Here is a 13,725-nt window from a genome sequence, read left to right as displayed (position 1 = left end):
GATTTGCACACAAAAAAATTCTCTTGTGGCACCTACATTCGTTCTTTTCCCCCTTCCTTTTATTTTCTACTTTTCCTCCCTTGCCTTTGTTCACTTCTTCTCCACCTCCCATCCCTGACCCTTCCTTCCTCCCTCCTCTTTTCCTGCTACATTAGTTATTCAGAAACTATTACATTAAGAAGCAATTCAACCAGTTTTTTATGGCTATCTTTTCCAATGAGAAGACCTTTGTGTTTATGTTGGTTTTGAAATATAAAAGTGGCAAAGGAGTTTTGTGGTTTCAAAACATAATTGGTTAAACAATTAAAGTTTTGGCAAAAAGCACCAAGGGGTTTTCACCATCAGAAATAATTTTTATTATTTATTTTAAGCAATTCAATGTAACTGGTAGCAAAATGGTACATAGACAATAAACAGAACCGATTCCCATAGGATTACAAGGAGTATTACTGACTTTATGTTTTCTTTTGTGTGCAAGTTAAGTATTTTAAAAAGGCAACAGTTTGTTAAAAGGCTTTTATAAGCATCTTCTATTATTTAAATAACAGAAAGACTAATAAACTATCATTATTATAGCAAGCTGCTATGAATTGTGTCAACTATTAAATTTGGAGTAATGTGCATAATCAAAAATAACCATTGTAAAATTTATGAAACAAAACTTTTAGTTTTATAGGAAATATAGTCATGTCCTAGTGTAAAGTCCTAGTCTTGACAATGGTCATAATGCAAAAATACTGAACTTGAGATCCTGTGGGGAAATAGAATATTCATAAAATCTTACATTTATTCCTAAAAATAACTGTAATGGAGTAATGAAATGGCAACTTAAAGAAGTATATGATTTTTGATTTTTTATGTGCAAATATAAAATAAGTTACTTAAATTCATTGTCATTCTCCATTACAGACATTAATCCAATTCTGTCTTTAGCCTGAATAATTTATAGGTGCATGTGTAAATTTGTCAAGTATATTTCACATGTGTCTACAGCATACACGCACACATATGCATACAATCTTCGTTTTAAGATATAATTCCAATTTTAAGAAGCTTGTTATAAATTCTCTATTTTCTTATCTGATTAAAGAAAATTAAAGATAGGCTCTCTGTTTTAGGAGAAATTCTTGGTGTTTTTGTTATGCTAAAATGAGAGTAATAGAAAATACTAAAAACCAATAACAAACAGGCATTTCTTCTTCTCTAAGCCAAATTATACAATGGCTATAATCTATCCTTTTTTCATGTTAGGTTTTACATTTTCATTTTCGTAGAATTATTCGGGGAATTTTAGGCTTTCTCTATGTTTTTTTTTAAGTTCTTCCACTGTCTTTCCAATTTATCTGTTTCTTTATGAAAAGAAGAAAATGTCTCTTTCTAGTCTTACACATCTTCTTTTCTGTGGAATTAAAAGTCAATGTCAAGGCCAGAAATTTTTAAAATACAAAATTAGAAGAAAAATACCTTTTGAAATTTACCCATCTCTCTCTCATGGGAAAGCTGTAACACATTCCAACTACTTGGCAACACTGCTCTTGTGCTTTTCAGTCTGTTTCTGAAGGGAAATAAAGCAGTAAGATAGCAGCACTGATGGCATCAAGGAGCGATTTACATTTAATTGATAATTGTCAAGTTCTTCATAATTTATACTAAACTTCAGTGGCGAAAACTACTTGTCGTTACATGTGTTTTTCCTCACCGTGTGAAAACATAGTTCCTATAGATGATTTTTCAAAATTAAATCAAATTTTTTAAGATACCACTGTTTTGTGTATGAGATTTCGATACTAAAGGCATAAAGGAGGACTTTTAATGTTTGAAATGTCCTTGTATTCCATAAACAGCATCATTTTGCCTCTTTGAATTTTAAAGGAGTTTTCTAAATAAGATATACTATATAGATTATGAAAATGTTAAAACTCCAGAGCCTAATGAAAACCATTACTGCATGTTTCAGTTAATGTTTCAACGCTTGGCTTAAATTTAAATTAACATATGGGCTTTAAGTATTTTCTCTGTTAGCTATTCTTTTAGGAGAACAATAAATATTTGCTTTTTAATACACTTTTCTTGGCAAACAACGTGTGTCGGACATAAAGTTAGCAAAAAGTTCAGGTACTTGACATTTTTTGGTTTCTTCAGTGTAATAGAACATGCTATGAACATCTCAAATACTAAAATGAATATGATATCATCTGAAAGGCAACAAAAAAAGGTTAAAATGACTTAAAGATTTATATGCTAAAGCAAATTGTGACTCTTACACAAAAGTCAGCCACACAAGTTTGTTGGTTAATCTCTGTGTAGAGAAGGCTAGACATTGATGATGAGCTCAATTTTATAAAACAGCAAGTTTAAAGGATATGACTATGTAACTTTTAAGAAGAGCAACAATCTTCTATGTCCATTGTGATGCACCAAATATACTTGGGTTTTTCGCTTACTTTCTTAAAGTTTTAAAAACTTAATATTTTAAAAAATTGGCTTCATACACTTTGGATTATTGTCAAACAAATAACCAATTTAAATTTTGTCTTTTAATTTAGGTTTTCAAAATCATTACATTGATGTCTTTCAAATATTAATAAGAGGAGTACCAAGAAGCAATACTTTAAATTTTAAAATAATCTATACTTCTAAGAGAATAGATTTCTTTTAATATGAGAGAATGGAATATATTCTGATCGAGTTTATTTCATGCCAGCAGCACTTATTTTCCCCTAAGATTTAGAGTTGGTTTAAGCAAGATTCTTGTAGGAAAAAAAAAAAAAGGTCTCTTATTTTCTTTTTATCAAAGTTGAGTTTCCTCCCGAGAGTCTTGACCTGTGGTATTGCAGATGCTGTTTTTTCGACTGGGCTCACTGTTTGGAAGGTATGCCAGCGGATCTGGTCGGATTAAGTATCTAATAAAAGAAAACAAAGCAAATAACTGTAATAGTAAATAAAGGCAAAACTAATTCACACTTACAGTTTAGACTCCTGCTTCAAATGTATTCAGTTTTTAGGTGATCTAAACCGTGTCTAGATACAGCACTGGTAGCAGGACTCACTTTTTAATAGACCTAAAATATTTTGCAGGACTTGTATTATTTCTATACCTAAGATTATGATGATAAATACTGATGAATCAAGAATTATTATTTTTTAGTTATAATCCATTTCACCATCTTCATCTTATCAAAATTTTATGTTTTATTTTAGTATTTTATTGATTTATCATCCCTTTCTTTGGCTATTTTCTAAGAAGCAGACCTAAATCTTAGCCATGATTCTTCTATTACTTAACTGCTCTTAGTCTTACTTTTATAATTCATAAATAAATTTGATCTAAATAATTTCTTTAGTTCTTTATTTAAATACTTCAGGATTCTAAAAAAAGTCATGATTTAATACATGCTCTGAAGAATATTGTACAGAGATAACCTTTTGATTATCTGGAAATTAATCTAAAATTTAGGTTATGCTATGGTGAGCACTTATACAAAATAAAAAATAATTCTTAATTTATTCAACTAGTAAATAGGAAAGTGTTCATCTGCCAAACTCATACATTTAAATAATGTTATAATTTGTTTTAAGAGAGATGTTTTACTTCAGATCTCAAATAACGAACTTCCATTTCTTGAGCACTTCTGGAATACTGCATTAGGAACTGGAACTACAAAAGGTCGCAAACCCCAACACCTGTCCTGCAGAAGATTCATTGAGTTTAATTTATAAAGCAGATAAACACAAGAAAAATAAATTCCAAACATCACAGAAAGAGAAAAAAGAAGCGACAGAGAGAATTAGGGAACACTATTCAGAAGGTTGAGTTGAACTTTGTCTCTAGGTTTGCTCCTGATCTCTTCCAAAAGTGAGCTTGATTTCAGGAGAATGGTTAAACCAGGAAATAGTGGAAGGTAAATTCAGGAAGAAGCATAGAAAACAGCTAGCAGAGGACTTTAAGTTTCAGGATAAAGTAGTTTCAAACTCTGTCCCAAAGGCAGTGGGAAGCCACTGAGAGTTTTCAGGGAGAGAAGGAAAGTAAATCCGGGCAATGCAGCACTCAAAGAAAGTCTTGTTTCAGATGCAAATGAAACTAGTAATTCATAGTTTTATAATAATTTGGGAGGTACAAAAAATGAACAGAAAACCTAATTTGAAGAGATTAGTCTAATAGAGGATTGTACGTTTCCTCTTAAAAACTGAAGAAAAATATTCAGAAAACATGTTCCTTAATGAATATGAGAAAAGGCAATTTAAAACACAATAGTCTATTTTCTCCAATCAAATAAAAGTTGAAATTAATGTCCTTGAATCTATTAACTGGATATTGTTCTCCATGCACACTGCTTTATAATTATTTTAAATATCACTAGCATTGTAGATTGATGAAGACAACTAATAGTGCACATTAAACTCTTTTTTTTTTAATTTGGTAAATTGAACACATTACAAATTGTAAATTAAAGATGTAAAACGTTGTTTTGATACATTTATATATTTTAATACGATTGCCATTGATGCCATATTCATCACATTACATCATTATAGTGCATCATTATTAACCGTATTCATTATACTCTACATTAGATCTTTATGGCTTATTTATTTCTTGTTATAAGTTTGGATCCTTAAACACCATCAGTCTCATCCCTCTACTTCCCCATCTCCTAGTAAAAACCTGTTTTGGTATGGGTTTGACTTCTTTCTAGATTCCCCATATAAGTGATATCATGTAGTACTTTTCCTTCTCTCACATCTCGCTTTTATAATGTGCTCAAGGTCCATCTACGTGTTGCAAATGACAGGATATCCTCCTTCCTCATAGCTAAATAATATCCACATCTTTCTTATCCATTCACCCATTGATGGGCATTTGGGTTGTTTCTATATCTTGGCTGTTGTGAATGATGCTGCAATATACGTGGGTGTGCATATGTCTCATCAAAATCCAGTTTTCATTTCCTTTAGATAACATATCCCAAAGTGGAATTGCTGGATCATATGGTAAATCTATTTTTAATTTTTGAGGAATTTTCATATTGTTTTCCATAGTGGTTGGACTAATTTAAATTCTTAACAACAGTGTATATAAGGGTTCCCTTTTTACAATATCCTCACCAGCACAGGTTGTCTCTTGTCTTCTTGATGATAGCCATTCCAACAGGTGTGAGGTGATATCTCATTGTGGTTTTATTTGCATTTCCCTGATGATTAGTGATGTTGAACGTCTTTCCATGGCATTGGCCATTTTCGTGTCCTCTTTGCAAAATATTTAGTTCGGACTCATTTTTTAGTCTGATTGTTTGGGGTTTTTAAAATAAGTTTTAGCTCTTTATATATATTGGATATTAACCCCTTATCTGAGTTACGATTTGCAAAAATTTTCTCCCATTCTGTAGGCTGTTTCATTTTGTTGATGTTTCTTTTGTTGTGCAGAAGCTTTTGAGTTTGATGTAGCCCAATTGTTGATTTTTACTTTCATTGTTTGTGCTTTTGGCATTATGACCAAAATATCATTGCCAAGACCAATATCAATGAGTTTCTTCTCTGTTTTCTTCTAGAAGTCTTATGATATCAGGTCTTATATTTAAGTCTTTAATCCATTTTGAGTGTTTTGTTTGTTTGTTTAGTGGTGAGACAGAAGTCTAATTTCATTGTTCTACATGTGCTTCTCCAGTGTCTCCCACATCATTTTTTTGAAGAGACTTTCCTTCCTCCATTGTATTCCTAGCTTCTCTGTCAAATATTAGTTGGCCATAAATACAGGGATTTAATTTTGGGCTCTCTATTATGTTCCATTGACCTATAGGTTTATTTCTGTGCCAGTACCATACCGTTTATATTACTATGGCTTTGTAGTATAGTTTGAAATCAGGAAGTGTGATACTTCTGACTTTGTTCTTTTTTTCTCAGGATTGTTTTGGCTATTCAGGATCTTTTGTGGTTCCACATGAATTCTGGGATTGTTTTTTCTAATTCTGTGAAGAATACCTTTGATATTTTGATAGAGATTTTGTAGGGTCTGTATATGGCTTTGGGTAGTGTGACCATTTTACCAACATTTATCTTTTCAAACCATGAACACAAGAGGTCTTTACATATCTTTGTATCTTCTTTGAGCTCTTTCAGCAAAGTTCTGTAGTTTTTTTAAAAGTTTATTTAATTATTTTGAGGGGGGAGAGGGGCAGAAAGAGAGGGAGGGAGGGAGGGAGAGGGAGAGAGAGAATCCCAAGCAGGCTCCACACTGTCAGCATGGAGCCCAACGTGGGGCTCCAACCCATGGACTGTGAGATCATGACCTGAACCAAAATCAAGAGATGGACACTTAACTGACTGAGCCACCCAGGTGCCCCAAATTTTTGTAGTTTTTTTTCCACCTTATTAAAACACTGAGTTTATTTCACATATACATTTTTGTCTCCCTATCATTTCCATTTGTCTGAACACTACTACTACTATGTCCTATCATAACATTCCATACCTAAAAAACAAGCAAAGGGTGGAGTGCCATCTTTAAAAACTAAACAGGCACTTTGGACAACACATTCTTGGCAACGGAACCTGGACAGTGTTCATCAGACATTCTCACTCTGCATTATAAAAAGGACAGTCAGATATCAACTGGTACAGAAGTGAAATAAGATGGAAAGTTTTAACACACTGTTTAAACTACTTTCATAAAGAGTCTTCCTCCACTGCTAGATTTCTTGAATAGCCTCTTGGCCAGTCATCGGAAGCAATTCTTCACATAATTGATGAAGTTGGCTTCCACTTTGGGAAGAGAACCACCTTTGCTATATTTGCTTGCATTTTTGCTTTAATGTCTTCTACAGAACTAGGTTCTTTTGGTGTTTTGGGAGTCTTTTCCTGTTTTTTGAAAGATTCTTGACCTTTTGATCTTGGTGTTGATGGTTTTGAGTCTTTTCCATTCTGGTTTGATTTTTGTGCACTTTTGGCTGCAGTATCTCCTACAGATTTCTTTACTGGAGACTTTTCTTCAGATTTGTCATCATCAAAATCATCATCATCCTCATCATCATCTTTATCGGCAGCAGGTTTCATTTTTTTTTCCGTGGAACCTTGCTACCACTTCCAAGGGGCAGAACGCTTTCCAGATACACTAAGGACCTTCACATCCTCTTCCTCTTCATCTTCTGACTCTGCATCTTCCTCCACAGTTATTGAGTGCTGTCCACTAATATGCACAGGCCCTGAACCACATTTCAACTGTAAGACCACAGGTAGTGTTATTTCAAAGTCCCCAAGGGAAACCATTGGCTCTTCACACATTTTCAAAGTTGCCAGTGTGATTTTAATTGGACTGCCTTCGTAATGCAATGCCTCTGCTTCAACAATGTGCAATTCATCCTTTGCACAAGTCCCTAAACTGACCGATCTTAAAGATAACTAGTGTTCGTTTTCATCATTATCCACCTTAGAGTGATAATCTTTATCAGCCGTTAGTTCACAACCAAAAAGTTCTGCTCACGTCCATGTCCATCAAATCTTCAATGTGGTGGTGACATGCACTTAGGTGAGAGAGAAGATGGGCAGAGAGAAACGACTATTGTTCCACAGAACAGCCACATAAGATGAATCACACCAGGGACAAAGTTTTGTAGTTTTTATGTACAGATCTTTCACTCCTTTTGTAAATTTATTCCTAAGTATTTTATTGTTTTTGATGCTACTGTGAATAGGATAGTTGTATTTCTTTTTTTGATGCTGCATCATTAGTTTAAAGAAATGCCACTGATTTCTGTAAGTTGATTTTATAATGTCTCACATTACTTAAATCATTAATTCCAACAGGTTTTTGATTGACTCTTTGGAATTTTCTTTATATAAGATCATATCTTCAGCAAATGGTGACAATTTTATTTCTTCCTCCTGATTATTTGGACGTCTTTTATTTCTTTTTCTTACCTAAATACCCTAGGTAAGACTTCCAATACTATATTGAATAGAAATATTAAGAGTGGGCAACCTTGGCAACCTGATATCAGAGAAAACTTTTTCAGTTTTTCTTATTTATATGTTAACAATGAGTTTATTGTATATGGCTTTATTATATTGAGATACATTCCTTATATACCCAATCTGTTAAGGGTTATTATCATGAAAGGGTGTTATATTTTGTCAAGTTCCTTTTCTGCATCTATTGAGATGATCAGGTGATATTTATCTTTCATTTTATTAATATGATGAATTACATTTATTGATTTGCATATATTGAACCATCTTGACATCCTGAGGATAAATCCCACTAGGTCATGGTGCATAATCTTTACAATATGTTCTTGAATTTGGTTTACATCTGTATTCATCAGGGATATTCATCTATAGTTTTCCTTTCAAACCCTTATCTGGTTTTGGTATCCAGGTAACACAGCTTCATAGAATAAGTTTGGAAGTGTTCCCTCTCCCTTGATATTTGGAAGAGTTTGAGGAGGATTAGTATTAATTCTTCATTAAGTATTTGGTGGAATTCACCATTAAAGCCATCTGCCTGTGGAGTTTTCTGTATTACAATTTTTTTTTTATTGACTCAATCTCTTAAGTCATTATTGGTCTGTTCAGATTTTCTATTTCTTCTTCATTCAGTCATTCAGTCTTGGTAGGTTGTATGTTTCTAGAAATGTATCTATTTTATACATAACTATTCAGGTTATGTAATTTGGGGGCATATAATTGTTCATAGTGGTCTCTCAGTATTTCTGTAGTATTGGTTGTAGTGTCCTCTTTCATTTATAATTTTATTTGTCTTCTCTTTCTTAGTTGGTCTACTTAAAAGTGTGTCAATTTTATCTTTAAAAAAACAGCTTTTAGTTTCATTGATACTTTCTATTATTTTTCTAGTCTCCATTTCATTTATTTTTCTATCTGACTTAATTTCTCTCCATCTGCTACATCTGGGCATAATTTCTTCTTCTTTTTCTAGTTCCTTGAGGTGTAGAGTTAGGTTCTTTATTTGAGATCTTTCTAATTCTTAATTAAGATCTTTGTAAGTTCTTAATATATGCATTTACTGCTATAAACTTTCCTCTTAGAACTGCTTTTGCTGCACAAATCTTGATATTTTGTATTTTCATTTTCATTTATTTCAAGAACATTAAGCTGCTTAATACCAATCACTTAGTTACTTATTGTTCTTTGAGCCAAATTAATGTTGCCCCTTTATTTAAATTAAACGTTTGAAAGCATTTTTTTAGAGAAACAAAAAGTATAATTCATTATCCCCTGAATTCATTGAAATAGCTGCAAAAGTTGCTTTCCCTTATTATTATCACTACTAAACCTATGAATCTAATAAAATAAATTTCTTAAACATGTTTTTATTTAATACTTGTCACAGTAGGCATTTTTTCATGGCATTTATCATTGCTCCAGTTATAGTAAAACAATTACTTTAAGGGCCACAAATACAGATCATTGAAAAAAAGGTGTCTTCCCTATCTATAGCAGTCAAACTGATGTTTTAGCTTAAATAAATGAAAAATAATAGTATCAATAAGGTAGAAAATGTCATGTTTATTTTACCTGTAAAATACATATTGTAACATACATATTTTATTTCTAAGTTTTAATTTGGGGAGAATTATTTTAAATTATAAATGTATGTTCAATGAAAGGACATGTTTAGACTCAAAAGATGAACAAAATCTCCCCATTCATTCAAAAATAGTCGTGGGAAATAATTATATTAAGTTCAAAAACCTATAATTTATTATGAAATATGAATAAGGTAAGCATAACTTCTTAAAAACACTATATCATCAACATAATTACTACTAATTTGAAAAACAGGCATAAAAAGATTGGGACTACAATTAGCAGATGAAAAATTAATAAAAATTAATAAAACAATAAAAATTGACAATTAATAAAAATATGGGCTTAAAGGAAGAAAGACATATATAAATATGGACACAAGAAAAACAGAGCAGTTTTGTTTTATTATAGTAATATACCAGGTAAAGTCTCCAGAATGTGCAGTTAAAAGCAGATGCATCATAAATAAGATATTTTCATGCCACTTAAAGTCCTCCATAAATTCAGTACCACCACTGGACATAATTTTTGACAGCTGCTTTAAGAACTCTAACAGGTGAAATTATCATTCATCTCATTCCCCAAAGCTCCTATATTCTAACCAGTATCATCAAATGACAAAATAAAGCATTATACTAATTAGTTGTATATGAGGTGCATTATAAGCTGTTTTCACACTGATTTGGGATCAAAGTTACTCCTGCTAATGTATTTTCCTAAGAAGTTTTTGAAACACACTTATGTATCTACCCTAAAATCATTATCTTTTTAGCTTTGCTCATCTGGAAGATGAAAAATAAATATTTTCTACATAGAACTAGCTTCCTTTCAAAGCTCCAGTACTCTATTTCTTTACGCTTTCTAGACATTTCCATGTAGCACACTGAATGATGTATCTAAACTCTAGCTTGTCATCTATCTCTCTTGTTTTTTGGATGTTCATATCAGCTTTATTCATAATAGAAAACTAATCATTTCCTTTTTCTCCACAGCCAACAATGCCCCCTTTCCTTTCTAGAAAATTGCTTCCCTTTTCTGACTTGCTTCAGTGAACGAGCATTCATTTATTATTTTGCAATCAAATAGAATTGCCATGTTATACTCCTTTTCCAAGTCCCGTATCAATGAACAAGTCTTAGTCTTTGCCTCCATAAATGTATCTACGTAGAAACCTGCCTTTACAATCCATTATCCTAATGCTTCCAGAGATTCTTATCTCCTTCACACCTGCCTAACAACAATGTAACTGGTTTCCTTATTTTCATGTCTATTTCAACCTTAAGCCATCCTGCCAATAAATTCTACTGCTGCTTGCAATGCTCTTAAAAAAAAAAAAAAAAGTACCCTTTCCATCTCAAAAGAAATCTCTCACAAAACATATCAAGGTAGGCTTCTAAATCTTGGCACATTACTAGCTTTAGTTCTAAACCACTTGCAAGGATCCATTTCATGCTCTGCATCACAGAATGTTCTCAGTCCTCTTAGTCTCTGACTTTATTAATGATTTTCCTGATTATAGATACAAACACATCCTGTGGACCTAACACCCGCTGAGACTTTTGGATCTTTGGTATTTGTATTAAGTCAGTAATGAAACCTGGAGTTAGCTACCTCACTTAGCTCAGCAGCTCTTGATCCAGCTCAGCCTCAGGACCTTGGACCTCAAGGGCAGATGCACATTAGGAATTTCTCCCCTAGGCTGACACCATGAACTGTCAAAATGCCTTTCTAAAATCTTTCTACTTTCTTGTTCATATGTTAAGCACTGTTCCTTGCCAATAAGGTTTAAACTGAGTTTAAACTCCGTATTTTTCATCTAAAGTCCTTCCAGAGTCAGGTTTAATGTATATTTCCAATATTAGGTTTAATTAACAACAGAGATGCTAATAATACAAAGCTTTTTTACTCTGGTCAAACTGGACTCTGTAGGGTTGCCAAATGAAGCATATTATGCAATCCCCACGTAGTGCATTTTCTCTATCCATTTCCCTGTTCTGGAATGTCCTGTGCTTTCCTATCTACCTTTCAAAGTCTAGTTCAAGTCCTTATATCCTCTGTAATCACTGTAATTCACAGTTTTCCTCTTTGAAATGAGAAAAACACTGTCACACTCAGTGGATGTTTAATTCATTAGTAACAAAGCCATAGTATATATTGCTATTAAATTTTTTATGTTTAAATTGCAGTTTTGTTAATTAGAATGTAAGCACTTTGAAGTCAGGAAAAACATCTAATCTCTATTGCACTTTTAAGGAAACACTAATGCAATTGTACACGCATAATACAGAGTTTTTGATTAATCAAGTTACTACCATAGACCTTTTCTTAATAAGTCTTTTGACTTATATTACTCAGAGCTTTTGGAAACTCTAAGATATTGAGGAGATAGTGTGGGGTATATCAAGTTTCCCTCTAAGCTGTTCTCTTATTATTCCACATATTTTCTCTTATTTCTCCAAATATATAGGAGCTCACAGAATACAGAATTCTTCTGCTCTTTCCTTCTTTTATGCCTCTACATTCTACAATGTTTTTTATAGTATAGAAAATACATAATACATAGAATACATAGAAATACATGAAATACATTTGTTTATTGAACACAAAAATTAGGCTTAGAGTTTCTAAGCATTTATGACACAAGAAATAAGGGACTATAATGGTGAAAACAAAAATATAAAAATAAATAAGTTAACTGGTTTTCTAAAAATAAATGCCTTATGTGAGATATGAGATCAACTTACACAACATCATTCAGCTCTAGCCTGGTATCTGGAGACGGGTTAATCAGGATGTAGGAGAGGGTACTTTGATGATCATTCATTTCATCTAGAAGATAAATAAATGCCAAGTTTGTTATACTACTTACAGAAAATTACAGGAATTACTGTAGAGCATCTAATCTTCAAACCATATAGCTGTCAACGAGAGCTTGCTATAGTTCTGCCCACAGCATGATTGTGTACATAACTTTGACTATTTTCAAATTACTGTTATTGGAATATCTGACAGGTACTCATTTTTTGTTCCAACAGATGATAGAAATAAAGTATCTAATTCTGTTCAGAACAACTACAGTTATATTCTACCCTCTTTAAGCTATTACACTGAAAGTCTTTCTATTAAAGAAATAGTGAGACAAAATGTTTATTAGTTTATTATGTCTTATTCATTATAAAAACTAATTGTGGTTATAGGTAGCCATCCCAGATATGAACATTCATATGGGTAATTCTGTGAAAAATCATCTGATGACATTCTGTTTAGAAAACACAACAGAGGGGTGCCTGGGTGGCTCATTCAGTTAATGTCCATCCAACACTTGATTTTGGCTCAGGTTATGATCTCATGGTTCTTGAGACAGCGCACCATGTCAGGGGCTCTGCGATGACAGTGCAGAGCCTGCTTGGGATTTTCTCTCTCCCTCTCTCTCTGTCCCTCTCCCCGCTCTCACGTTCTCTCTAAGTAAACAAATGAACATTAAAAAAAAGAAAACACAATAGAAATTTATCTAAAAAGGTTGAAGGCTCTAAATATGTTTGACTTTGTTATAAGATATACCTGATATGTTTTTGCAAAATATAAAGATTCTCGTAGAATTAACTGTAAGTTTCAAGGAAAGTGTACTGCTAAATTATTTGTTTTTCCTCTAAGACAATATGTATTTTTAAAATAAAAGGCTATGTTCTTTCATTTTTTTTCAATTCACTCTGAAGACATTGTCAGCCTTCAAGTTTGGAGAGCTAACTTGCATTATATTGGGCACTTAAAAATAAAACAGCTTTGAGATCTCAATTTCTTAGCTGCCAAAGCTATGATAAGATGTAAATGTAAAGCCATGTGGACACATACTTCAGTAAACATCAATCCTCCCAAAGGTAGTATTTTTAGGTTGTGAGGATACTGCTCAAAATCCTTCTCTAGAGCCACAATATCTTTCTAGCCACTTCAGCTGCAGATAAGCTTGGTTCCTGAACAAAAGTACTGAGTTTTGCATTTTGATCCAAACTCTAAGAATGTGTTTCATACCAATGGAGATATATCAATATTCAAATGCGTCAAGTAAAGGTCTTTTTTAGGCCAACATATTTGACTCTAATAATTTCCTGCACTGGAAAATATGTATCATGTTTTAAAAAAATAATGTCTATCACTGTATTCCTCTAACTAGAAGCCTATCACTCT

General features: G+C 32.6%; 1 protein-coding gene and 1 pseudogene across 1 annotated transcript in view; both read right to left on the bottom strand.

Moving 5' to 3' along the window:
* Positions 1–2,674: 2,674 nt before the first annotated feature.
* The window catches only part of KCNT2 (potassium sodium-activated channel subfamily T member 2), a 198,164-nt gene continuing 187,113 nt past the window's right edge, over positions 2,675–13,725 (bottom strand). Inside the window, exons 19-20 of the mRNA XM_032591711.1 lie at positions 12,285–12,369; positions 2,675–2,903 (exon numbers count right to left, since the gene is read on the bottom strand). Coding sequence (XP_032447602.1) covers positions 2,792–2,903; positions 12,285–12,369 — 197 coding nt within the window. The 3' untranslated portion in view covers positions 2,675–2,791. The remainder of the gene's footprint in view (positions 2,904–12,284; positions 12,370–13,725) is intronic.
* LOC115505503 lies at positions 6,672–9,541 on the bottom strand (annotated as a pseudogene).

This window comes from Lynx canadensis, chromosome F1 (genome assembly GCF_007474595.2).
Source record: "Lynx canadensis isolate LIC74 chromosome F1, mLynCan4.pri.v2, whole genome shotgun sequence".
In the NCBI taxonomy this organism is placed as follows: Eukaryota; Metazoa; Chordata; class Mammalia; order Carnivora; family Felidae; genus Lynx; species Lynx canadensis.
Note: the sequence above shows the minus strand (reverse complement) of the source record. Positions and strands in the feature narration are given on the sequence as shown.